General features: G+C 40.9%; 3 protein-coding genes across 3 annotated transcripts; 1 reads left to right on the forward strand and 2 right to left on the reverse strand.

Annotated features, from left to right (window-relative positions):
- Positions 1 to 230: 230 nt before the first annotated feature.
- Positions 231 to 15,663, forward strand: LOC119655386 (probable ATP-dependent RNA helicase DDX47). Its single transcript, XM_038061257.1, has 4 exons — positions 231 to 438; positions 496 to 754; positions 14,425 to 15,052; positions 15,115 to 15,663. The coding sequence occupies exons 1-4, from the start codon at positions 298 to 300 to the stop codon at positions 15,527 to 15,529; spliced, it is 1,443 nt and encodes a 480-aa protein (XP_037917185.1). The 5' UTR covers positions 231 to 297; the 3' UTR covers positions 15,530 to 15,663.
- Positions 15,576 to 24,266, reverse strand: LOC119655387 (transcription factor E2F2). Its single transcript, XM_038061258.1, has 6 exons — positions 23,999 to 24,266; positions 23,664 to 23,773; positions 16,490 to 16,760; positions 16,307 to 16,426; positions 15,991 to 16,246; positions 15,576 to 15,854 (listed from the first exon to the last, which is right to left on the reverse strand). Exons 1-6 carry the CDS (start codon positions 24,122 to 24,124, stop codon positions 15,754 to 15,756), a joined length of 984 nt encoding a protein of 327 aa, XP_037917186.1. The 5' UTR covers positions 24,125 to 24,266; the 3' UTR covers positions 15,576 to 15,753.
- A 285-nt stretch (positions 24,267 to 24,551) lies between these two features.
- LOC119654624 lies at positions 24,552 to 25,168 on the reverse strand. Its single transcript, XM_038060096.1, has one exon. It carries the CDS (start codon positions 25,145 to 25,147, stop codon positions 24,713 to 24,715), a length of 435 nt encoding a protein of 144 aa, XP_037916024.1. The 5' UTR covers positions 25,148 to 25,168; the 3' UTR covers positions 24,552 to 24,712.
- Positions 25,169 to 25,557: the final 389 nt, after the last annotated feature.

The following is a 25,557-nucleotide window of genomic DNA, read 5'->3' on the forward strand; positions in this document are numbered from 1 at the left end:
TATTAGCTCGGGACCCTGCCAATATGCGTGATGGAAAATAGATTAAATGATGTTTTTGGCAGAACGAATCTTTATTTTTCTTTTAATTAAATAACGGTCAACCAAACTTAACCTGACTGCGAAGACGTCTGTAATACATTCTTGCCGGTTGTGAGTTTTGATAAAAGCCTGTTTAATGGGTAGAGGGATGAAAGAAAGAGGTGGCAGCACCGGCTTAAACGTCAGAAAGTTCTAGGTTAGGGCACGCTGTTTTCATTTTGCGTGAAGAGTGGACGGAGTTTGCGATTAAAATTTAGGATGAGTAGTGAGAGTGAATACGAAAGTGAACCTGGCGGCTCATCAGATAATGGGGAAAACGAGGAAAATTCCAACCAATCCGGAGAAAGTAGTGGCGAAAAAGACGATGATAAAGCCCAAAATTCGACGTGGGAAGACCTGGTAAGTTATTTTAAGCTAGATCCACATTGCGCTTAACTGGAAACATATTTACTGCAGGGATTGATTGATACATTATGTGAAGCATGCAAGGAATTGAAATGGAAAGCTCCAACAAAAATTCAAAAGGAAGCCATACCAGTGGCGTTGCAGGGAAAGGACATCATTGGACTTGCTGAGACTGGCTCGGGAAAAACTGGTGCCTTTGCTTTACCCATTTTGCAGGCTTTGCTGGAAAATCCGCAAAGGTACTTCGCTCTGATTTTGACTCCTACCCGAGAATTAGCATTCCAGATTTCGGAGCAGTTCGAAGCATTAGGTGAGTTGCGTTTGGCAATAAGAGGATGGGGGTGCACCTCACCACCTTAAATAGTAGACTAGGTGCAAAACCTTTTCAAATCACTATCATTGAAAGTTCAGTTATTGCTCATTTTGATAGGAAATATGCAATGATTTTGACGATCGCAGCAAAAATTGCTTCAAATCTATTCAAAGTTGTCTAAAAATTAAACAAGTCGAAATACCGGAAGCTCACGCTTTGGGTATAAAGGTTTTGTGTTCAGAGATATAGATATCATGCTCACCCTAAACAAACAAATATTGTCTATTACCGAATAATGTATTCTATATAAATTGGTCGTACACCTATTTCCGATTTACTTTGTGCATAAAAGAAGTTAAGAGTTCGCAATTCTTCTTGCTAAGAACCCAAGTCTCCGAGGAATACATGAGGACTGACAAGATCTTAGTCTTGAACAGTAAGAGCTTTGACCCTATGGTGAGACGTTTCGAGCGGAACAGTCTTTGTAAGCTAAAATAGGCTCTGTTGACTGACAACAACCGGCCGCGGATTTCCTCATCGTTGCTGTTATCGGTTGTGATTTTCGACCCTAGATAGGAGAAATTATAAACGGTCTCAAAGTTGTATTCTCCTATCCTTCTTCTTCCTGTTTGATCAGTGCGGTTTATATTTTGTCTTGCCCCAGATATCGCGCCGCCTACTCAATCTGGATGAAGGCAGTTCGTACGTCTCGGGTTGTTCTTCCCATGATGTTGACATCGTCATCATAGGCCAGTAGTTGGGTGGACTTAAAGGAGATCGTACCTCTTGCATTTACCTCATCGTCACGTATCACTTTCTCGAGGGTCAGGTTAAAGAGGACGCATGATAGGGCATCTTCTTGTCGTAGACCGTTGTTGATGTCGAATGGTTTCGAGAGTGATCCTGCTGCTTTTATCTGGCCTCGCACATTGGATAGGGCGGCCTAGCCAGTCTTATCAATTTCGTCGGGATACCGAATTCTCTCATGGCCCTGTACAGTTTTACCCTGGCTATGCTATCATAGGTGGTTTTAAAGTCGATGAATAGATCTGATCTGTTGTTGATTTGCCTGGAGTGATATAGGAAAATATCTTATAGATGGTACTCAGCAACGTGATATCTCTATAATTGCTGTACTGTGATATCTCCCTTTTTATGTATGAGACACATAATGCCTCGTTGCCAATCGTCAGGCATTGATTCGCAGTCCCATACCTTGAGCACAAGTTGATGAACCACTTCGTGTAACTGGTCGCCTCCATATTTAACCAATTCGGCTGTAATTCTATCGGCTCCTGGCGACTTATGATTTTTTAGCCGATGAGTTGCACGGACTGTTTCTCCTATTTTTGGTGGTGACAGCATTTGTCCGTCGTCTCCAGTTGGCGGCACCTCTAACTCGCCGAAGTTCCGGTTGTTTGGTAGCTCATCAAAGTACTCAAACCATCGCTCCAATATGCCCATTCTGTCGGAAATCAGATTTCCCTCTTTGTCTCGGCAAGATGAGCATCGTGGTGTATGAGGCTTCATCCTGCTGACTTGTTGGCAAAACTTGCGCGCCTGGTGCGGTTGCTCCCTGTAATTTTCTAGTTCGCAGACTTGTTGGTTCTCCCAGGCTTCCTTTTTCCGTCTGTGAAGTCGCTTCTCCGCTCGACGGAGTTCGTGATGTCTCTGTGCGTGGCCGCGTACCATGAGAATGCAACATTACTTACGTTGATAAATTACATTCATCGTCAATCCAGCCGTTCCGACTTTTTTCGCGGCTGGGGCCAAGTATGTTTGTGGCCGTATCAATAATAACGTTCTTCATTTGGTTGTGAAGGTCATTTGTTGACGCTTCATCTTCAGGACCTCTTTTGACTGCGGTTATTGCGGCATCCATTTCTCTCTTATAGGTGTCGCGGAGGGTTGTGTTGTGGATGGCTTCAGAATTCACTCTCACCTGATTGTCAGAGGGGATTGTAGGTGATGTCGTAATTCGAGCTCGGAGCACCATGCCAACGAGATAGTGGTCCGAGTCTATATTGGCCATTAAGGCTGAGAGATGGCGGCGTTCAATCAGCACGTGGTCAATTTGATTGAAAGTGGTCTCGTCTGGAGAGGCCCACGTATGTTTATGCTTTCCGAGCAAACCAGGTAGTTTCAACAACCATTTTGTGTGATACTGCTAACTGGATAATGCCTAATCCGTTATCATTGGTATCCCTATGTAAGCTATGGGAGCCGACGTATCGCCTGAATATGGGCTCCGTCCCTACTTGACTGTTGAAATCTCCAAGTACGATTTTGATATCATATTTGGGACAGGCTTCGAGTGTCCGCTCAACTGCCTCGTAGTCCTTCTCCGACTCTGCAGTCTCCTCTGTAGGGGCGTGAACGTTTATGAGGCTTATATTTCTAAACTTGCCTCGCAAACGCAAAGTGCACAGCCTTATATTTTCAAAGCCGATATCAGTAGGTTTCATTTTTTGGCTGACTAAGGAACCTACTCCGAGCACATGGTTTACTGGATGGCCGCTATAATATATGGTGTAGCGGCTCTTCTCTAGGAAGCCGGTCCCTGTCCATCGCATCTCTTGTAACGCTGTTACATCAGCCTTATATTGGGACAGGGTATCGGCTACCTGCTCAGCAGCATTCGGTCTCCTTGTACGGGAGCGCACGCTTCATAAGAAAATGCGCAAACCGTTAATCCGTTGTCGAGTTCGCCATTGTAAGATCCATCCTGTCCGAGGCTCCTTTCGTGGCTTCGTAACATCGGTTTTCCGTATAGGGTTGTTAACCCTACTCAACCCCCAACCTGGAGGACCAGTTGGTACATTTTGTCCCGTTTTTAGGCGCGGGAGACTCGTTATCATTCTCCGTATGCAGTTTTTCATAAAGAAAGAACTCCCAGCGATCACCACGTGGAGGTGCGATTTGGTAATAGAGCTGTTGGTGTTGGTTCAGCAGGCGTTTCCCAGGGTTTATGCTCCATCGTGGGTACCAATCCATGTTTCGCCCTGAGACCTATACTACCCTTTGACCGCCGATATTGTATGTATGTTTACAGATATATGGTTCATATAAGCTCCTTTGTGTAACATATCACGACGGCTACACATATGCACCACCGCTTTCAATTGCTGGCAATGCGCTTCGATTGTCTACTCATTTTCCCAGAAGCTTGTACTTCTTCCTCACTGTTTTACGCCATGTGGTTTCAGGGCGACCCTCCCGTCGGCCATCGAGGGCGAATGTTAACGATTCAGGATCGAGGTGAAGTGCTCCTTCCACCTTTTCAGTTGCACATCATTGAAGGGGAGAAATCTATCGTTGAGGCCCCTCGACCTCGAAAGGATTGCAACCGCGCTATATACGGTACCGAAGCTCTTAAGGGTCGCGCTGACCCCCGCTCGCTGCCTCATCTGTAGTATGATTGGCGAATGGCCGAATGGTGGAGCCACCAGTTCCATGTGTTTAGTGTTGTTTTGTAATGCCTTATGTGTAACATTCTAAGCAGAGCGGTATCTGACTGGTGGAAAAGTTTCGTTGCCATTCTAAACACCGAACTGATTCCAGTCAGTTCGTTGGAGACTGACATGCCCACATACGCGAAGAGAGCGATCAGATCCGAGTCTGAAAAAACCCATCTCAAGTTGCTCTTGCCACGAAGCCTTACCGGAGGTAATCTAGTATCATGGGGAAATTGTCCTCTAAGGTTAAAATTGTGCTCTGTTAGATAGGCCTCGCATAAACTAGTACCGTGATGCCTGTCACAGCGAGGCTCTCCTTATGGTCTCCAAACCAACCTGTGTTCGAAGAGACCCCTGGGGTTATGCCTACATGGCAGACATTCACGTCAAACATCCGAGACTTTGAATAGTCATTTCTCCCAGTCTTCGGTATGAAGATACCTCAGCGGTCTTCCAAGACCTAGGGACATAGTCCAGAGCAAATCTTGTTAGAAAGATATTTTTTAGAAGTCACTCTGCTAGCTGCTATATACATGCCAGGTGCTTTAGGATGCTCAAATCACAGTACAGCAAATCTCGCTTTTTCACTAAAATCATTGAAATTTTCCAATTCGATTTCCTATGATTCATTCTTTGTATTACAGTCTATTCGCTTCAGACTAAATTCTAAGTAACGGGGGACTGGTAGTGCGAATGCATCTAACATCTGCCAATTTGTTATTACCTAGTAAGATTTATAAAATACAAATTGTTACGTCAATTACTTCATTTCTCCTTGGCTCAAGAAACATTGAGGCATATACCATGTTCCCATTCATGAGAATAACTGAAGTGATCCTTCCTCTAAGATTTGTACTTCCCAATCGCATAATTCTTGCGGAGGAGTCCACGAAAATCATAGAGTAGGTACACAGAGGCAATTATGGCACTTTTTCTTTAACTATTAACCTGGTATTGTAAGATGACCGCAGCTAGAACCTGGACACAGAAGTCAATTTGACTAACCTTTATGTTCTTTCTGAGTCTAATATGTCCAGAACAGCTGCTGCTAACTAAAGAGTCTGCAGCGTCCAGTGTAGAGTTCACCGCGGTTACCAGCTTATCCCACTTTCCCCGAAAGTTCCGCTTCATTAGCCGTATACCATTCGGCGCTCGCAAAGACAACAATCGCGGTAAAAGCTGTTCCATTAAATTTTGAGCTTTTTAAGTCGAAATGTAACTGCGGGTTAACCTGTCATGGCACATTCAAGTGTTTTTATCCAGCTCAATTAATTTTGAGTCGATATTCTCTGAAATTACAAACGCTTCTATGATTTCGTCCTATTTTCGTGGATATTGCCATATTTGGCCAATCTCTCATATCCCTAACAAAAAATTTTGCTTCGGCCTAGCTTGGGCTTAAAGTCCTGGTGGCTGTAAATTTGGTATAATGTGCACCCACGTCATATTTACGTTTGTATAAAAAGAAGTGATTTCAATCTGTTTCCAGTTTCGATCACGCTGCTCCCGGGGCAGATGTAAGGCCGTGCCTGATGAGTTTGGAAGCTCGTCGCTTCGTCTTATATGAAGAATCCTCTATGCAGGTTTTGCCATTCGTACATAATTAAGAATGCAAAATATTCTGTCATATACTGCCCGACAAAATATACATATGCGCATGCATATTAAAGATATAAATATTGTTCTCATCTTAAGCAAACAAACACTGCCTATTACCATATACTGGTGCCTACATATACAGTATCTGAATTATGAACGCTAGGAAAATATGTAGGGTTTCAACTTTAGGCAGCTATAAAGACCAAAGTTTTGAATTTCGATTAGCAAACATTTGTTATTTGAGTGACATGTGTGTAATATTGTTGAAGTCCAACATCTCTTTACATTTAATACTCTGCAACCCTGCCCCTATTTTAATTGTGCTCATGCGATCAGGTATACTGTGAATACAATTTCTAATCATTATTTTCAAATCAACGTCAATATACCTTATATCCTTAATGTTTCCTTTGAAATTTGTAAACGTAGCGTTTCTTCGCTGAAATATCTTGAGTTTCAGATAAACCCAACATCTTGTATCGCGTTTAAGTCCGGGGAATTGCCGGACCAGGGCAGTAGATCCAGATCCAGTGAATTTAGATAATTTATGCTCGTGGTGGATGTATGGGAAGGGACAACATCCTGCATGAAAGCATATTCTGTACGCAGAAACTGATTTATGGATATATGACACAAAGATCCTATGTATTACATTAATGTACTGGCCAGATCGCGATGTATCTTCAATAAATTGTATTGGACTAGGTCCTTTTTCAAGAACGCAGCTACAAATCACTACTACTGGTGAATATTTAATCTTTTTAACCATATAGACCCTTTCTTCTTCATAACTTGCCACCTCAGTTACCGCCTCTAGACGACAGTCGTCACTAAAAATTAGCTACAAAAAAGTATTTTTAACCAATTTACCTTCTTTCAATAGCTCAGAGTGTAATCCTCGTGTAAGCGGACACCTAAAAGTCGACGTTGCCACATCGCTCCTGTTAATTTTTTAGCTGGTCTCCTGCATTTTATGCAAACACCTGCATAGTGTATATCTCAACGCCAGCGTCTCTTGCGCCATTCAAAAATACTTTGGAAGGTTGTAGTTTCGAGCCTCTCGAAACATTTGAAGAATTAGTCGGCCTTCCCTTTAATTAGCTTTCTGTTTTCTTCTGGTTTATTACCAACAATACTGAATCTTCTCGCTATTTCAGTTACTGATGATAATGTAATGATGATACGATGATAATATATTTGCAATTAACGCCTTAAGAACGACAGTGTCTTATAGCTTAAACGCATCTCGCCTCACCATTAAAAAATATCAGGACATAAAAAGCAATTGCCGCAAGTCAAGCACATTTTACTGTGTACATCGCCCTTTTGAATTTGAATTATTCCACAAATTTTTCATTTTTTCTCTATTTTTCTTAAATGCATGTGTAATGTCCTATAGTTTTGTCGTGGGGTTTACCACTTCGTCACTTGATTTTTGCTCTATTATATTGATACGCCCTGCTCTTAAAATTCCTCCAAAATCATAAGGCCAGAAACAAAATCAGTGACATGTGCAAGCTTTTAGGCTCGAATGGCGTTTATCAAAAACGATTTTAGATGTTTGCAACGGTTGAATTCACTACAAAGGAAATTCCCCCTTCAATAATTCCTTAAAAATCGTGATACTGCCAAGTGACGATAAACCAGTTGCGATTACTTCCAATTTACTGAAGTTCTAAATGTATTGTCAGACTTCTTCTCCAAATGTCGCTTATCCGGGACGATGGACCAAACATGGTTGGGTATCTTTGTTATAGTTGCTTAAAGCTCTTGCCATCATCATCAACGGCGCAACAACCGGTATCCGGTCTAGGCCTGCCTTAATAAGGAACTCCAGACATCCCGGTTTTGCGCCGAGGTCCACCAATTCGATATCCCTAAAAGCTGTCTGGCGTCCTGACCTACGCCATCGCTCCATCTTAGACAGGGTCTGCTCGTCTTCTTTTTCTACCATAGATATTGTCCTTATAGACTTTCCGGGTGGGATCATCCTCATCCATACGGATTAAGTGACCCGCCCACCGTAACCTATTGAGCCGGATTTTATCCACAACCGGACGGTCATGGTATCGCTCATAGATTTCGTCGTTATGTAGACTACGGAATCGTCCATCCTCATGTAGGGGGGCTACATACGCCACAACAAAAATTACCAATTCTTGAGGTGGGTAATTTGGCTAAGAAAACCAGAAGTGATCGTGAAAGAAACGAAGTTTGATTATGAATAAAAACTTTACTGTGGTTTAGATATGTATAATTTTTGCTCATTCTCTAATTCAGTGACAAATTTCGAGAAACTTGAGGAAAATCATTGCTTGCAAAGTGAATTCTACTTTTGATGAAAAGAGCGTAATGTGTTTCCAGTATTACGATTGCAGCAGTTTCGTGGTGCTATTGGCCCCTTGTTCATTGCAGGCAGATTTGTTGATACACGTCGATGTCCCCCTTGCAAATGGCTAACATGCCCCACGTTGCAAAGTGAAGGGCGTTGAAGGGTTCTTATGCATGAATAGATATTTTTTTTTAAAATACTTCATTCACAGAAATGACTGTATTAGTTCTAGTAGTTTTGCAGATCCTTTTGAGTATTTGTCGTTGGCCAGCAAAAGAGTTATTCATTTTGATTGTTGCTAGACGAATTAATTTATCTTGTTCTGATTGTACATTGATTATCCGTGTCAGTGAGCATGCATATCAACATGTTCATGTTGTTTAAGCATGCTTCAATTTGAGGTGAGGAGGTGTACGTTTCTTCTATTTTAAGGAGGGATTTTTCAAAGGTTTTCGCAATGTGTAGTTTTACCGATATGACTCGGGCTGGATGGGGAATGTGATGCCCCAGGATTGTGGTTATTTGGTCGTCCATTTTTTGGTCTTATGCATAATAATTTCGAACTCTCTTCTGGATAGAAATTGCTCTAATGCTGTTGACATCATCGTCGTCATCAGCAAAGGTATTCGGTCAAGGCTTGCCTTAGTAACGAACTCGAGACATCCCGGTTTTGCGCTGATGTCCACCAATTCGATATCCCTTAAAGCTGTCAGGTATCCAGACCTCCACGGTCGCTTCATCTGAGGCAGAATCTGCCACATCTTCTTTTTCTACCACAGATATGCCCTTATAGACTTTCCGAGCTAAATCATATTCACCCATGCGGATTAAGTGATCCACCCACCGCAATCTATTGAAGCGGATTATAGAGGCTACACTGCTAACATCAGAACTAAATTGTGGCAGGTATACGAATACGGCAATATAAGATTTGGTAGTATTCTCTCCCCGTCAGCCCGTTTTCCCAAAATGGTTAATTTAGTACCACTCTATAGGACGGTAGGCTATCTATCAATTGGCTTTATTGGTTGTGCATTACTTTTGGAACAAGTTGTTTTAGAATTTTCTGCGCATTTACAATCTAGTAGCTTTGCCATATATTAGGTTGTTGCAAATGAAATGTCGGATATTTGAGTAAAATTTCAAAAAACTATAACTTTTATGAAAATTAATTTTATTAGTCAAAATAAGAACCAGCAGCTTCAATGCACTTCTCCCAACGAGATACAAGGGCATTTATTCCAGTTTCGTAAAAGTCTGGGTTTCTAGAGCTAAAAAATTCTTTTGACAGCTACTTCATTGCTGAATTGTTTCCCTGCCAAAAAGTGATCCAAATGCTTAAAAAAGTGGTAGTCGGTTGGCGAGAGGTCGGGTGAATATGGTGGATGAGGAAGAGTCTCATATCGTAATTCATTTAATTTTTGGACCGTCATTCTGGAAACATGAGGTCGGGCGTTATCATGGAGCAGTATCACTCCATCTCTGTTGACCAATCTAGGCCGCTGAACACGTAATTTCTCGTGCATTTCATCAAGTTGGGCACAATATTTCTCTGCATTAATTGTTTCACCACGCTCCAAAAACGAATAATGAATAATTCCAGATGCAGACCACCAAACAGTTACCATTACCTTCTTCGGGTGAAGGCTCGGTTTTGGTATGTGTTGTGGAGGCTGATCGGCATCTAGCCACTGCGCTGATCTGCGACGGTTGTCGTACAATATCCACTTTTCATCGCATGTCACTATTCTGCGCAAAAAGGGATTGTTCCTGTTGCGGTTGAGTAGAGAACTGGATATTTCCATTCGCAGCGCCATGTTTTGCTCGTTGAGTTCATGCGGAACCCACTTATCAAGCTTCTTCACCTTTCCAAGCTGTTGTAAGTGCCGAGATACTGTCGAATAGTGTACGCCTATTTTCTCTGCAATGTCACGAATCGATGATCTGGGATCAGATTCCACTATCAAACGCAACTCGTCGTTGTCGATCGATGGTCCTGGGTGTCCACGAGGTTCACTTTGGAGGGTCATGTCGCCTGATCGGAATTTTTCGAACCACCGCTGTGTCGTTCGTTCGTTTGCTGCGTCAGCTCCAAATGCTCTGCAAATGTTTCTGGTTGCCTCCGCTGAGTTGTGACCAAGTTTAAATTCATATAGAAAAAGTAGACGCTTTTGACTCCCTTCCATGCTTTTTTCTTTGAGTTTTACTTGGAACTTCAATGACGATTGAAACTGAAATGACTCCTTGATCGAACGAACGACTATTTATACTCAATTATCCCATACCACCAGAGTCACCTTGCGGCAGTTTTAAACATTAAAATCATAACTAACTTCACTTCATTGAAAAATCCGACATTTCATTTGCAACAACCTAATAATTAATAACATTAGCTACAGTGCCATATGAAATTTGGACGAATGGAAGTAATTGGATGATGCAGAATTTTCTTTAATATTTCAATCTTTGGTAAGAATGTTCAAGTTTCAAGTGAGAGCCTTTAAAACGTCTCATTATAGCACAAATTCCCTTAGCTGCGTTGAAGGCAATCCTCAGCAAGTACATCGGGAATCCGTTGGAATTTCACTCACTCGTTTTGCGATGTTCGGTTGACTTGATTTTATCCGTCGATTTTACCAGCATTACCGAGCTATTGAACTAAACCCATGTTATGGTGTCATCTTAGTTTTAGGCGTCAGTATTCCAGCATGGTTGTTGGCAGCCAACAGAGCCTATTTCAGCTTACAAAACCTGTTCCGCTTGAAACGTCTCACCATAGCATCAAAGCTCTTACTGTACAAGACAATGATCTTGCCAGTCCTCATGTATTTCTCGGAGACTTGGGTTCTTAGTAAGAAAAATTGCGAACTCTTGGTCGCATTCGAGAGAAGTATCCTCCGAAGATTTTTTGGCCAGCTACATGAGGCTGGACGATGATATGAGCGATTCCATGGCCGTCAAGTTGTGGATAAAATCCCGCTCAACAGGTTGCGGTGGGTGGGTCACTTAATCCGTATGGATGAGGATGATCCCACCCGAAAAGTCTATCTATGGTAAAAAAAGACGACCCTGCCTGAGATGGAGCGATGGCGTAGGCCAGGACGCCAGGAAGCTTTAAGGGATATCGAATTGGGGGACCTCGGCGCAAAACCGGGATGTCTGGAGTTCCTTATTAAGGCAGGCCTAGATCGAAACTGATCATTTCTTTAGCGGACCCATTCTAAAAAACTGCCCAGGCAAAAAAAAATGCTGCCACTATATGGTGCCTAGGCTTCGAAATACCCTATATACCAATATCTATTCAAAAAAGTTAATAATAGTATATTTCTGTAACTTTTAGTAATTGGCTGCAAAACACCCCTTTAAGTTCACCCTAGCACCACGAAATTCTGCAGCAATTGTAATGATTGTACCAAATTTAGTGGAAATCGCACCATTACTAACAAACAAATGTAGTCAAATATCTTTACAAAAGAAATACACAAAAACTTCCATGCCTGAAGCGTCTAGCTTTCGGTTTCCTGCTTTGTTGTAATTACTGTCAGGAACATTTAAGTCACTTGAAAGAAGTATTTGTATCTATCTATAAAAATTCTTGACTGACCGTATCAGATATCGATTTAATTGATTCATATGTATCGGTTTTCATAACCTTTCATAAATGATAGAACCATTCATTTTTTTACCTACACTTCTCTTTTACTGTCCGACGTATTTGGCTCGAACGCCGATAACGTTTTTCACTCGTGATTGTGTCGGGCTAGAATATCCCTAAGCCAAGTAGAAGATAGGTGTTAACGAAGGCTTGGAGTTTTCCCGTAATAATGTACTGCATCCATATAACACCAACGGCCAACTATATATTGATATGGTCAGTGCAGGTGGGTCCAACCCGGAAACAAGCATCCTTCCGGTTGATCATGTTTTCGTGGTAGTCTTTGATAGGTTCTAGTATTATGTTAGTTATTGTCTTCGCGACCGAAAGTAAAGTTCACTCACTCAAGACGGGTGTTTTTTTCCAGAATCTTGACAATCATCCCCGATAAGTAGCAGCTCTCGTCAGAAACTCCAGGAGCTCTGATGAACAATTCCGGGAGGAAGCCTTCTTTAATCCCGGTTGAATGCATTAATGGCGGCGATGATATTGCATCTATTTGGAGAAGCAGTCCGTATCCGCATGTAACGGTAACTAAAGATGTGCACTTTGTCGGATATTATGTTTTGAAACGGATTGAAGTACTCCTTCCTCTTGAGCTGCTCATTATCGTGAATGAGAAGCCGATCGTTAATGAAATTGGTTATAATTTGCAGCAGCTTCTGCGTTTCGGGCCAGTGTAATAGTAAATTTTCCTTTACCATAGCGCACTTTACCCTACAATCCCCCAACGGCATTGAATGGATTTCATACCATGCTAGGCACCACTCGCAGTCGTCGATTAACCGTATAATCCCTTACATTCATTGACCCGCGTCCACGACTACGTAGTTAGCCAGATCCTTTCGGGAAGTTCCGAGATTCCGAACGAGCTGAAGAAAAACAATTTTTATTGGCAACCCAGTACTCATAAATATTCTTAGGCTGGCTATCCATCTGCTGTCCGATCAGCAAGAAAATTCTGCAACCGTCAAGATAATTCTGCTAAATCAGGTAGCAAATCAGAGTTGAACTAGAATGGTCAAAGCTCTCCAATCTTGCAAAAAGCAGCAGACATAATATGATCTGATTGCTCGCACGCTGACGATCAGTTGAAACGTAACTGAGCTTGTTGCTAGCCTTTTACATTAGCAATGCTTCGTCAATGATGAGGCAGTAGAAGCTACAGAAATTGACTCCCCCCACTGTTATCGTTTTGCATTCATCATCATCATAATATCACATTTAGGAATCATCATCATCATCATAATATCACATGCCAGAATACCATGGCAGAAAAAAATGCTCCCCATAGACCAACCACCTAACCTCGTTTAACTGCAGAATATGCAGCTTGTAGCGCTGGAATTCTTGCACAGGTTCGAGTATTCTGAGGGTCCCGAAATCGTTGTCGAGGAGCGCACGCACAACTCAAAAACCAAACAGCCGAAGGTCATAACCGGCAACTCAATTCTCGTCTAAGACGTGGATAACGTTTGGCTACGAAAAAGATCTTGAAATTTGCTAATTACTAGATCACAAATTTCTACTTTTTTCAGTCGCCTTTTCCGACAGAGAATACTTTGAGTTAATTCTTAATCTCTAACATAAAGGGCAGTTACTGCCCCAGTGGAGTATAATATTACTAACTCCCTGAGACGCCTGAATGTTACACCACCATTCTGAATGTAGTAACTCAGCAATCCTCTTTTCTGAACTGAGCTTGGCGGAAGGGACTTTTAATAAGGTTGATAAAGAGAATTATGTATGTAATCCTCCAAGGATTGAACGAGGTCATTATCCCGCCTCAGTGTTAGCTTGGTGGGGAGTATCCTATGACAACAATATCCCTACATTTATTGTGAAATGGACTAACGAAACTTCAAAATAAACCACAGATATTTCAACAGGACTCTGCGCCCACTCGAATCGATCACAAATTGTGGTCAGTTTGGGAGGGCACGCTCTGTAGAAGACGTCAACATAACCTAGAATCATTGAAGCAGGCGTTCATAGCAATTGTGGACGATTATTCTATGGCCTTATAGACTTTAGCACTGTACCAAAGCACATTGCAATCATTTTGACCTTTTTTTTTATTATGCAGTTTATTATTGTCACAATATATCATAATAATAATCGTTGGCGCAACAATGCATATTGGATCAGGGCCTTGAAGTGTGTTAGAGCACTTCATTTAAGACCGTAACGGTACACTAGGAGGCAATGTGGTTAGCATTACGCTCGCCCGAGATTATTACCCTGATTTGACTCAGGTACTCATTCACAGCTGAGTCGACTGGTATCTGACGTCAAATCACAATATACTAGAGAGAAATTATTCAAATCCGGCCAGTTTTTTATAGTTAGAAAACTTTAGATAAATATTTAAGGTAGGGCTAAGCTTTGCACTCTAAAAGCAGTATGGAATGAGAATATGCCGAAAAGGGGGTCCTTGCTGAGTGGAGCTAAGTGCTCGCAAAAAGTAAAGTTAGAAATAAGTAACAAGTAGCCTTTGAATATGCTTCTCAAGGGACTTACTAGAGATATACACTACTAATTCAAATATATGTATCTTTGAATCAGAATACTGGAAATAACTTTCATGGGTTTTCTAAATGATTATCTTTTCCATTTATTACGTCAGGAAGCAGCATAGGAGTAAAATGTTGTGTAATTGTTGGCGGAATGGACATGGTAGCTCAAGCCTTACAATTAGCAAAGAAACCTCATATTCTCATTGGGACTCCCGGCCGATTGCTAGATCACTTGGAAAATACGAAAGGATTTAATCTGAAAGCAATAAAATATTTGGTGATGGACGAAGCAGATCGTATTTTAAATATGGATTTCGAAGTTGAAATGGATAAAATTCTGAAAGTGATTCCGCGTGAACGTCGTACTTTCCTGTTCAGTGCAACTATGACAAAAAAAGTGAAAAAGCTGCAAAGGGCTTCACTTCAAGAACCAGTCAAGGTGGAAGTATCAAACAAATTCCAAACAGTTGAACAACTGCAACAGTACTATATTTTCATTCCCGTTAAATACAAGGACGTGTATTTGGTGCACATTCTCAATGAGCTGTCCGGCAACAGTTTCATGATCTTCTGCAGCACCTGCAATAATACAGTGAAAACTGCTCTTATGCTTCGATCACTTGGACTAGCAGCCATCCCATTACATGGCCAAATGTCACAGAATAAACGATTGGCCGCTCTTAATAAATTTAAATCGAAAAGTCGTTCGATTTTGATTTCAACAGATGTTGCGTCAAGGTAAGTTGCGAATAAATTCAATGTCAGCGGTGATGAAATTTCAACATTTCTATATTTTACAGAGGGTTAGATATTCCGCACGTCGACGTTGTTTTAAATTTCGATATTCCTACGCACAGCAAAGACTATATCCATCGAGTTGGGCGAACAGCTCGTGCTGGCCGGTCAGGAAAAGCGATCACTTTCGTTACCCAATATGATGTGGAACTCTATCAACGAATTGAACACCTCTTAGGCAAACAATTGCCATTGTACAAATGTGAAGAAGATGAGGTGCTGGCCTTGCAAGAAAGAGTGGGAGAGGCTCAACGAACTGCGAAACTAGAACTGAAGGATATCGAGGACAAAAAGGGCTTCAAAGGGAAGAAAAGAGGCCTCAACGATGACTTTGATGATTCAGAAAACTTCACTGGTGCCAGAAAACGCATCAAAACTGGCAAGGGCAGCAAAAGTAAAAATTGGAAGAAGTCGAAATAATCCTAGCCCAATACAAAACGACGTGAATAATAAATAAGATTCGATGTATTTTTAACAACCTTGAGTTTTATTTAAAAAGACGTGGTCATATTCCCTTAATATATACAATATTGATTAAACATCTCCAAATTAAATATCTGTTCTTTAAATTTACTGTACATTTACTCCTATTGATGCCTATCATATATAAATATTTGTTATGCTCTAAACATCGAACTACTTCACTAGCTACAAAAGTCGAAAAGATCAGATACCCCCTCATCTTTGTTCAAAACGAATAGGAAGTCGCGTGTAGGGGGATTTATTTGAACCAAAGGAGAGTTAGCTGAAATGAGAAGAAGAATGTACGTCAAAAAGATATCAAGGACATTGACATTAAAAACCCGTTTATTTAATCTCCACAGAAATAAGTTACAAGTGACTTCTATCATATTGCACATAAAATAATTATCTAGACTTACTTTCGGACGTGTCGTCATTCGGGAAATATCTACGAAGTGAATGATCTGATTTGTCATTTCGTAGCAAGATTTTAGCAGTTAAATTTCGCTCTATTTGTTCCTTTTCCTCCGCAATCTTTTTCATTTTCGCCCGCCGTGCCGCCAAACTTCTACTCGTTTGTCGCTTTCGGGAACGCGGTCTTTCTTCTTCATCTGATTCACTAGAGCTTTTCTCCTGTTCAATTGCGCCGTCTCGACTTTGATTCTGCGACTTAATCTAGGGAATATCATTTCTAAATTATTATTGTGAGTTAAGAGAGTTTATTTCGAAAATTACCTTCTCGACTTCTTCCTTTGGAACCGAACTATCACCGTCATTAGTTACTAATCTTACATCTACCATACTACCAGTCTCAGCGGTAATGCACAAGAAGCGGTTTGCAATTATGCTATCATTCTGAAACATATGAAACGATTATTTTGGTGGGCTGTTAATACCTTCTTGAAGATTCGGACTTACTATTTGCAATAATGGTGTTTCATATTTATCGTAGTTTTGAACTGTTAAAATAACTGTATCACCAAATGCCTCTACTAAATCGTCCCTTGTGACATATGCGAAAGATTGATTAACAGGCGAAGCCCTCACATTTTGCTGGTCATGGATGATGTACTTTATATGTCGGTCTAATTCTTCCTCTTCCATTTTAAGCTGCAGTCGTTTTTTCTCTACCTTGTCCAGAACTGTTGCTAAATGGTCTTCATCTTCATATTGTGATTCCTCCTGGCCACTGAAAAAAGTAAACTCAAATGAAAACTTTTGAATTGGCAAATTATTAACGAAGGAAAAATGTATATTGTCGCGATAGATTCTAGCTCCTTGGAGCGGAATGTTATGAAAAGATGTACAGCTAGACGGTGAAAAATTCACATATGGGTGGGGGTCAGTAATTTGCAAATTTTGAAATTCGGTTTTTTAAAAAAACGTTGTCATCACCTTGGATAACTAACACGATCCTAGATTATCGTTTGAAGATGAAGATTAGTTTTTCAAAAATACGTGCCCGTCATCCCCATCGCACATTCTTCGAAAATAATATTGCTCGCTTTCTCCAATTTAAGAATCTTGAGATGCCCCGGCTCTGGAGAGAATTCTTCTCCCTCCTCCATCATTGTGCTTATCTAGCAAATCGATTATTCATAGGATTTTTACTACGAAATTCCAGTACAGAAATGCGCTTTAACTCCTTCCAGAACTTCCCGAGAACCCTTCACTCTTACTCTACTGTTCTGTGCCAAGTACTACTGGGCTAACTCATTCGTCGGCCAACTTAGCGTAATAGGTTCCACCGCATGGCGGATCAACAAGGGAATTGCGGACCCTCGTTAATGTGTGAGTTATTCATGTATAATTATATATTATATTATATGAATCGCCTACGGATAACGGGTCTGTACACCGACCAAATTATTTGATCGAAATAGTATCAGGGCAGTGTACCCCGATGGCACGTCGCAGACAATTGTTGATGAAGGCTTAGAACTTTCCATTAACAGTGGTGATCACTTTCCGTGTGCTCCCATATTGCAACACAGAAAGTATAATACATTAGCACAGAACAGTCTGAACTTGATCTTGGTGCTGAAATAACTGCATTTCCAGATTTTAGACAAGGCAACGAAAGCGGATTTGGCGCCGCTAGTGCATCGAGCGACATACAGTTTCGCTGCCACCGTCGACAGAAACCACGCTTCCTAGATATATAAACTGATCAATACCTTCGATACTCTACCCATTAATACATATGGGGAGAGTGGTTTTGTGGTCCAAATCCAAAGCCATCAGCGTAGTTGAGGTATGTGGGGAAAAACGTCGTGGTCCATTGAAGCCTTCCAGATAACACACCATGAACAACGACATCGAGAATGAGAAGAAATAATATCGGTGACAAAATGTAGCCCTGGTGGACTCCGTTTTGCTTTTATCTCGGAGCAGTAGGTGACATTTTGCGACATTATTTGATAATCAAAGTTTCGAGATATCCTTTAATGCAATTTACGTAGATACTTCTCCAATTCTTGTACTAAAGACGGGTGCCCTTCTTTGGAGATCATCACATTCTGTTATTCTCTGGTCGAGTCAAGCACAGCGGCTTTACTCGTTTTGAGAACATTGATGACCAAGATGATTTCTTTTATGTTTAGAGGAGCAGTTCGTGCTGGCATATTACGATGGCGTTCACAAGAGGCGGAGCTTCTCCGAATGTGATACGCTTAAGCACCATGGCAAAGTCTTCCTTCTACTTCTTCAATTACTTATCATCCTGGATGAGGGGTCAACCCTTCTGGACCGCAAGATGCAATTAAATCCCTGTTTGACATTTGTTGGAAAGATGGGGGTGCGGGGGGTTGAAACTGATTTCTTTAACGGGCCCATTCTCAGAAACTACTTAATCGAAAAATCTGAAAAAAATCAAAAGGATGCCACTGTATGGCACCTAGGCCCCAAAATACCCTCCATACCGATACCTGTTCAAATAAAGTTAATAATAGTGTATTACTATAATTTTTAGTAATTCACTGCGAAACCCCCCTTAAATCCAAAAATTTTGCAATAATGTAGGCTACAACATAGAGCATGATCCTGCTAAGTTTGATGAATCGCACTATTATTAACAAAGTTATAGTAAGTCAAAGTTGCCGCTTCCGTGCAAATTCAAGACTGAGTGTATCACGCGAAAGTGAATATTTTTTAGTTATTTGCATATCAGTATGAATTACTCGAGACAGACATGTGTATGCATATATATGTGCTAATGAAATTTGTAACATAAAGGGGAACTTTTGTTTATTGTGTGTCCGGGTAGCTGAGTGGTTAGAGCACAAGGTTGTCGTACAGAAGGCCGCGGTTCAAATCTCACTAGTGATTTGACGTCGGATACCAGTCGACTCAGCTGTGAATGAGTACCTGAGTCAAATCAGCGTAATAGTCTCGGGCGAGCGCAATGATGACCACATTGCTTTCTACAGGGTACTGTAATCCTGTAGTGTACCGTTACGGTCTTGAATGAAGTGTTCTAACACACTTCAATGCCCTGATTCAATATGGATTGTTTTGTTTGTTTGTTAGAACCGACAGGATCTTTGATGCCAGCAGTTTTTCAGATATTGCTGATAGGACAGAAGACAGGCTTGCTGACTTTTGCCACCTTACTTATGATTAACGGTCTGTAACCAAACCTTGCGATTGCATTAAACGTCTTAATTATGTGTTCATCGTCCATTTTGCTTGTACTTTGTCGTGGGTACATGCTTTTTCAGGATCGAGTTCTCTGATGATGCTTTTTGTCAGACGAAAGCGAGCATTTTCCAAATGTAAGCTTTTATTTTTCATTAGATTTCTTTCATCTTTTCTAAGTGAGTTACCTGCAGCAACATCACTAAGAGCTCAATGACCATTTCCTGGCGCAAGGCTGGAGAATATTTTGCATTTTCAGATGTCAAAAGAATAGTCAGCATTAAATCTTTGAGGTAGGTTACCATACTCTGCTGAGTTTTATCGTTCAGAGCTAATCGCAAGCTCTTTACCCTTCTGATAGTTCAGCTTGGAAAACAATGTGCTTGCCATGCAAATTTGCCATCCGCTTCTTCACCTACATGACTGTTAAAGTTACTCAAAATTACATCTTTGTATGGAGAAGTTGTCAGAAGGCATCTTTCTCAACATCGGATCGACCTGTTTGTGGTGTGTATGCGATGAAGAAATGAATCATGCGATCGGCTGATATAATAGTGAGCTTCATCAGTCGATTATCAAATCGTTCTTCCTTAATGGCATCACGGAAACCCTCTGAGATGCCTGGCAATGCCGACACCATATTCAGTGTATTGGGTACCAAAATAGAAAAGTTTATAGCCATTTTTACTGCGTTTGCGTTTTAGATCGCAGCTTTTGGCCCCGCACCATCGAGTTTCTTGTAGAGTGCAAATATCAATGCGCATTTTCCGAAGGGCTCTTGTTAGTTCCTTCGTCTTTGACTGTTTTCATTTATATCTTCAGCAGTCAAACAGCACTTCTCCAGATATAAGTTTTCCATAGAATCGTATATCTGTTTTTGAATCGCTTTAGCTAACCGTTCGGTTTCTGCATGCTGCCCTTACCTACCCAATTGGGAGATAAAATACACCACTATTATTCCTTTTATTCATTGAAGTTTCTAAGCCTCACGTCATATCGTGAATATAAATCTACATATATAAATACGACATGTAACGTGCAATCGATCTTTCGATTTCGACTTAAAGGAATTGTAATGTATGATATGTATGATAAGAGGACTTTTAATATAGGAAATAGATTGGAATACCAATGAAAGGCCAAAAATTCCGAGTTAGACTTCGGTTACTAAGGGTTGCGAGTTCTGACAAATTGTGACAAATTCGTCCAAACAAACGCCTATTTTCCAATGAAATTCCAGAGTCACGATGTGGTCAGAATCATTTGAGCGTTCAAACAAGTTTGATATTTTCGTGCGATCTGCGACTATTTTCAGTGGGACCTGGGCGCAATATGGAGGATCTTTGTTAAATTTTACAATGGATATTGATAAATTGATTTGTCTTACGGTTGTTCTAGGACATGGGAGACAAAAATTAACACAATAGAAATATTTAGAGGTGTAAGTGAGAGCAAATTGCTTCAGAAACCAACACTAGCAGTAAGTACATTTTTTTGCTTTCATGTAGGACTTACATTAATTACATAAACAATTAGAATTTATGTTCATATTCTATTAGTCAAGAACATGACTTGTAGAGCTATGGATCATTACATTCGATGGTATTGAAACGGAACCTTACCTGTTGAGCTAACAAAATAAATTTTCAAGATTTCTTAAGCCTCATTTGTGCTTCTTCAAGTGGCCACATTGAAGTCCTGATCTGAACCCCACAGAGAATCTATGGGGGATACTTGCAAGGAAAGTCTATACGAAAGGACGCCAATATAACTCTGTATTTAAGTTAAAGAAAAAAATTTTAGAATGCTGGGACCAAATCGAAGAAAATACTTTAAAAATTTAATATCCCCAACGCCAAATCGAATTTTTGAAGTCATCAAGAGCAATGGGAGCAAAACAAAATATTAGTAACTAGTCAAAATGCGTTCATTTCAATAGGCTTAAGAGTGCAAGTGCGTATATAGAAATTCATCATCATCAACGGCGCAACAACCGGTATCCGGTCTAGGCCTGCCTTAATAAGGAAATCCAGACATCCCGGTTTTGCGCCGAGGTCCACCAATTCGATATCCCTAAGAGCTGGCTGGCGTCCTGGCCTACGCCATCGCTCCATCTTAGGAAGGGTCTGCCTCGTCTTCTTTTTCTACCATAGATATTGCCCTTATAGAGTTTCCGGGTGGGATTAAGTGACCCGCCCACCGTAACCTATTGAGCCGGATTTTATCCACAATCGGACGGTCATGGTATCGCTCATAGATTTCGTCATTGTGTAGGCTACGGAATCGTCCATCGTCATGTAGGGGGTCAAAAATTCTTCGGAGGATTCTTCTCTCGAGCACAATTCTTCTTGCTAAGAACCCTCTCCGAGGAATACATGAGGACTGGCAAGATCATTCTCTTGTACAGTAAGAGCTTTGACCCTATGGTGAGACGTTTCTAGCGGAACAGTTTTTGTAAGCTGAAATAGACTCTGTTGGCTGACAACAACCGTGCGCGGATTTCATCATCGTAGCTGTTATCGGTTGTGATTTTCAACCCTAGATAGGAGAAATTATCAACGGTCTCAAAGTTGTATTCTCCTATCCTTATTCTTCCTGTTTGACCAGTGCGGTTTGGTGTTGTTGGTTGGTTCGTCTTCGGTGCTGACGTTGCTACCATATACTTTATCTTGCCTTCACTGATGGGCAGCCCAAGATCTCGCGCCGCCTGCTCGATCTGGATGAAGGCAGTTTGTACGTGTTGGGTCGTTCTTCCCATGATGTCGATATCGTCAGCATAGGCCAGTAGTTGGGTGGACTTAAAGAGGATCGTACCTCTTGCATTTATATCAGCATCACGGATCAGTTTCTCGAGGGCCAGGTTAAAGAGGACGCATGATAGGGCATCCCCTTGTCGTAGACCGTTGTTGATGTCGAATGGTCTTGAGAGTGATTCTGCTGCTTTTATCTGGCCTGGCACATTGGTCAGGCTCAGCCTAGTCAGTTTTATTAGGTGGGTATATAGAAATTGCGAAAGAAAAATGTAGCAAGTAATATATGCATATATTATGTGAAAATATCCACTTTCAAGTGATATTGACATTCACAGCCTTGAATTTGCACAGAAGCGACCGCTTTCACCTAGTATAACCTTGTTAGTAATGGTGCGATTTTCGCCAAATTTGATAAATTGCCCTACACTGTAGCCTACATTTCGTGATTCTAAGGGGGGCTTTCCTGTCAATTACTAAAAATTATAGCAATGTACTAGCATTATTTGAACAGGTATCGGTACTGAAGACATTTCGGAGCCTAGGCACCATACAGTGGCAGCCTCCTGATTTTTTTCAGATTTTTCGGTTGGGTAGTTTCAGAGAATGGGTTTGTTAAAAAATGAGCACTTTCAACCCCCCGCACTCACCACTTTTCAAACAGATGTCAAAACTAAGACCAACTTTAACCTGACCTTTAATTTGATACCCCACATGCCCCTTTTGCATGTATGTGTTTACACAAAACCTTAAAAGGATGAAGATGTATTTTGTTAATTGTTTGCTGTTGTTCTAAACCTAAATAAAGATGCATTTCCTAACTTATAAGCTTTATATTTCTCAAGCCTACTATATAGTCACAACGAGCAATATATGAGGTGCGTATATATAATAGAAATTGCGCTCATTGCAGGACAGATTCCACGAACAGTCTCACTCTTGAGAGTCTATAATTGAAAATCCGATCCGTTTCGGATGTACTCGTCCAAATACATTTTTGTCAGAATTCGCATCCATAGAATCCGTGACCTTAGAGAATAATTCGGCTTAGAGGAAGTTTCACTTAGAGAGCTTCGACTATGTTAGAAATTATAGTAATATTCTGTTATTTACTTTATTTGAGCAAGTATTACAAAGCCTAGACACGGCATAGTGTCAACTTCATGATTATATTCAGATTTTTGAGTTCAGCTCCGCACCCTTCCCTTTACAAATAAAGCCAAAACTAACACCGGCTTTCGAAAGTACTAACCGAGACCTATCATTTGATAGCCCATGGCTATATTCTGCAAAAAAATGCACATTCCCCTTTCGCATGCACCATTGACCCCCCTCAAACTCTGATAAACCATGTCTGAGAAAACTGCGTATGACAGAAAAAAAGTAAACCGATTTTAATAAGGTTTTGTTTTACTCGCAGTCAAATTCAATCCAAAATTATCTGGTCACTTCTCCCAGCTTGTCTTTGCACCATTTCCTCATTGCCTGAGTGGAACCGCTCTTCCCCACCTGAAGTTAAGACCGGGGCAATGAGAAATTGTTGTTGGATTTTTGTCCTTATCTTTCTCTACGATTCCAATTGGTATCTTCCATATCCATTAATCATTTCTCAACCTGGCTAGACAATCGCATATAACTCCATTCATAGTTTCTCTTTCAGTTTCCGCCAAAAGTCAAATTAATCAATAAAATTCAAGCACACCCACCTCCATTTCACGCAGCTACTGTGACTTTGTTTCGAGATCAGACCGATTCCTTCTAAAACATTTGTGATGTCGTAAATACGTCTTTTCTGAACTCCCAGTAATTGTGCTGCCTGCAAACAAACAAAAATTCCAAGATTAAAATGCATAAGAACCTGAATATGTCAAAAACAGGCTTTCAGGCCAATTGAAATTTTCGCGCCCATCATCATCCATAGATTGTGAAGACTTGGCGGCAAATCTTCATTTGAAATCAGAACCCTCAACTCTTACTATTTGAGAAATAATCACACGGTTCGTTTGCTGTGTGCACTAGGAGTAAATGTGAATGCACTTACGTATTTAAGATCTAAAACTCCGTATTTTGCATTTCGCAGTAAAGTTACAAATTTCCGTGTCAGACTGACTAGAGATGACGTCGACCGTCGGTAGGCCAAATGACGTTCAATTGACAAATTGCTCATTTTTTAATCACAAAAGACCATTGCGTTTCAATCACAAATCCTTGAATACATACTAGAACTAATGAATGCTAAGAAATAATATTTTCAGATCAAACACTGCCGCCATTTCCCTTTGAATTGCCTGATGAGTCGCCCAGACGTCAAACGAATGACATTGCGTTGCAATTCTTGTCGTCAGAGCGCGGAATGATCGATAGAGTGCAGAAGTTAATTTGCAATTGGATATCTATTGTTGTTAACCCCTTGCTGGAATCGATTTGTTCCAATCTCATTTAAACGATGATCGTTTCTACGTAGGAAGTAAAATTCCGGGCCGAGGTTCTCTGGAGTGTCTATTTCGTAGCAACTTTTACTGCTACGTAAAAACATACACATAATACCCCCAGAAGACCCACAATTGGAATAAAAGAAGGAAATAAAAGAGGTCTTACATTTTTAATACTTTTATATTCATTTGTAGATGTTAATACTTGCATTAACTGTCACACAAATATTGATAAATTGTACTGTAGCTTGTAAAAATGGGAAGTCTGGCAATATGAACCAAGAACGTGCGACCTGCTCCGACTGGGGTTAAAGGAAAGAACATCACGCCAAAGCGTTCATTCGCTCCGCGAGCTTACTCGCGAATGACTGGACATAACCTTCACTGATTGTCGTTAGCAGGGCGTAAGGCGTCTCAAACACATCCTCTGGATTTTCCGTCAATGCATCAGTGGTGTCATATTCTTCGCCAGCTATCTGGAACCCGGAGCCGCTCACTTTCACGCAGCACTTCCTGTTTTCGAGTGTCCGGAGATTAAGGAAGATATGGAAATTGTTCGACTCCAATTTCTCTGATATGAACACCTCGCTCACATGCGGCTTTACGTCGTTGATTATTGCAATTGCCTCGTCCCGCCAGTCAATGATTTCTTCATCTTGGGGATGGATATTCACGTTATTCTCCATTTCGTTTGTTTTCCTACGGAAAAGCTTCCGAAGTACCGCAGGGAGAAGGGATAATTTGAAGGTTCCTGACATTGACAGCCTGTTTTGTAAATAACTGTGAAGTTTGCCGAGTATTGCAGCGAAAACTGGCAACTATGTTTCTGCCAAGCAGTGACAAGAACCCGTGATTTCCTCTAATCGTTATGGATGCCATCTCTATCTTGCGATAAACTTTAAAAATCAACATAATTCTCTAGATAGATTCGATGGAAAGCATTTGTGAAACAACTGGGAGTATGTGACTTCAAGTGGGGACACTAGAATGAGGTAGGTGGACAACAAATGTTAGAAGACGTGTTCTGTTTGGAACATTCAGAGCTAGACAAGGTAGATCATACACTTTCAGAAGTAGGGGCCGGGGGCGTATAGTGGGCCTTCATGAGTGCCGTTTTAGTCAGAAGACTTGCTTAGCACGAAACAATCTCATGAAAATTAAGGCTGAA

The sequence above is a fragment of the Hermetia illucens genome, chromosome 4 (assembly GCF_905115235.1).
Source record: "Hermetia illucens chromosome 4, iHerIll2.2.curated.20191125, whole genome shotgun sequence".
Taxonomy (NCBI): Eukaryota; Metazoa; Arthropoda; class Insecta; order Diptera; family Stratiomyidae; genus Hermetia; species Hermetia illucens.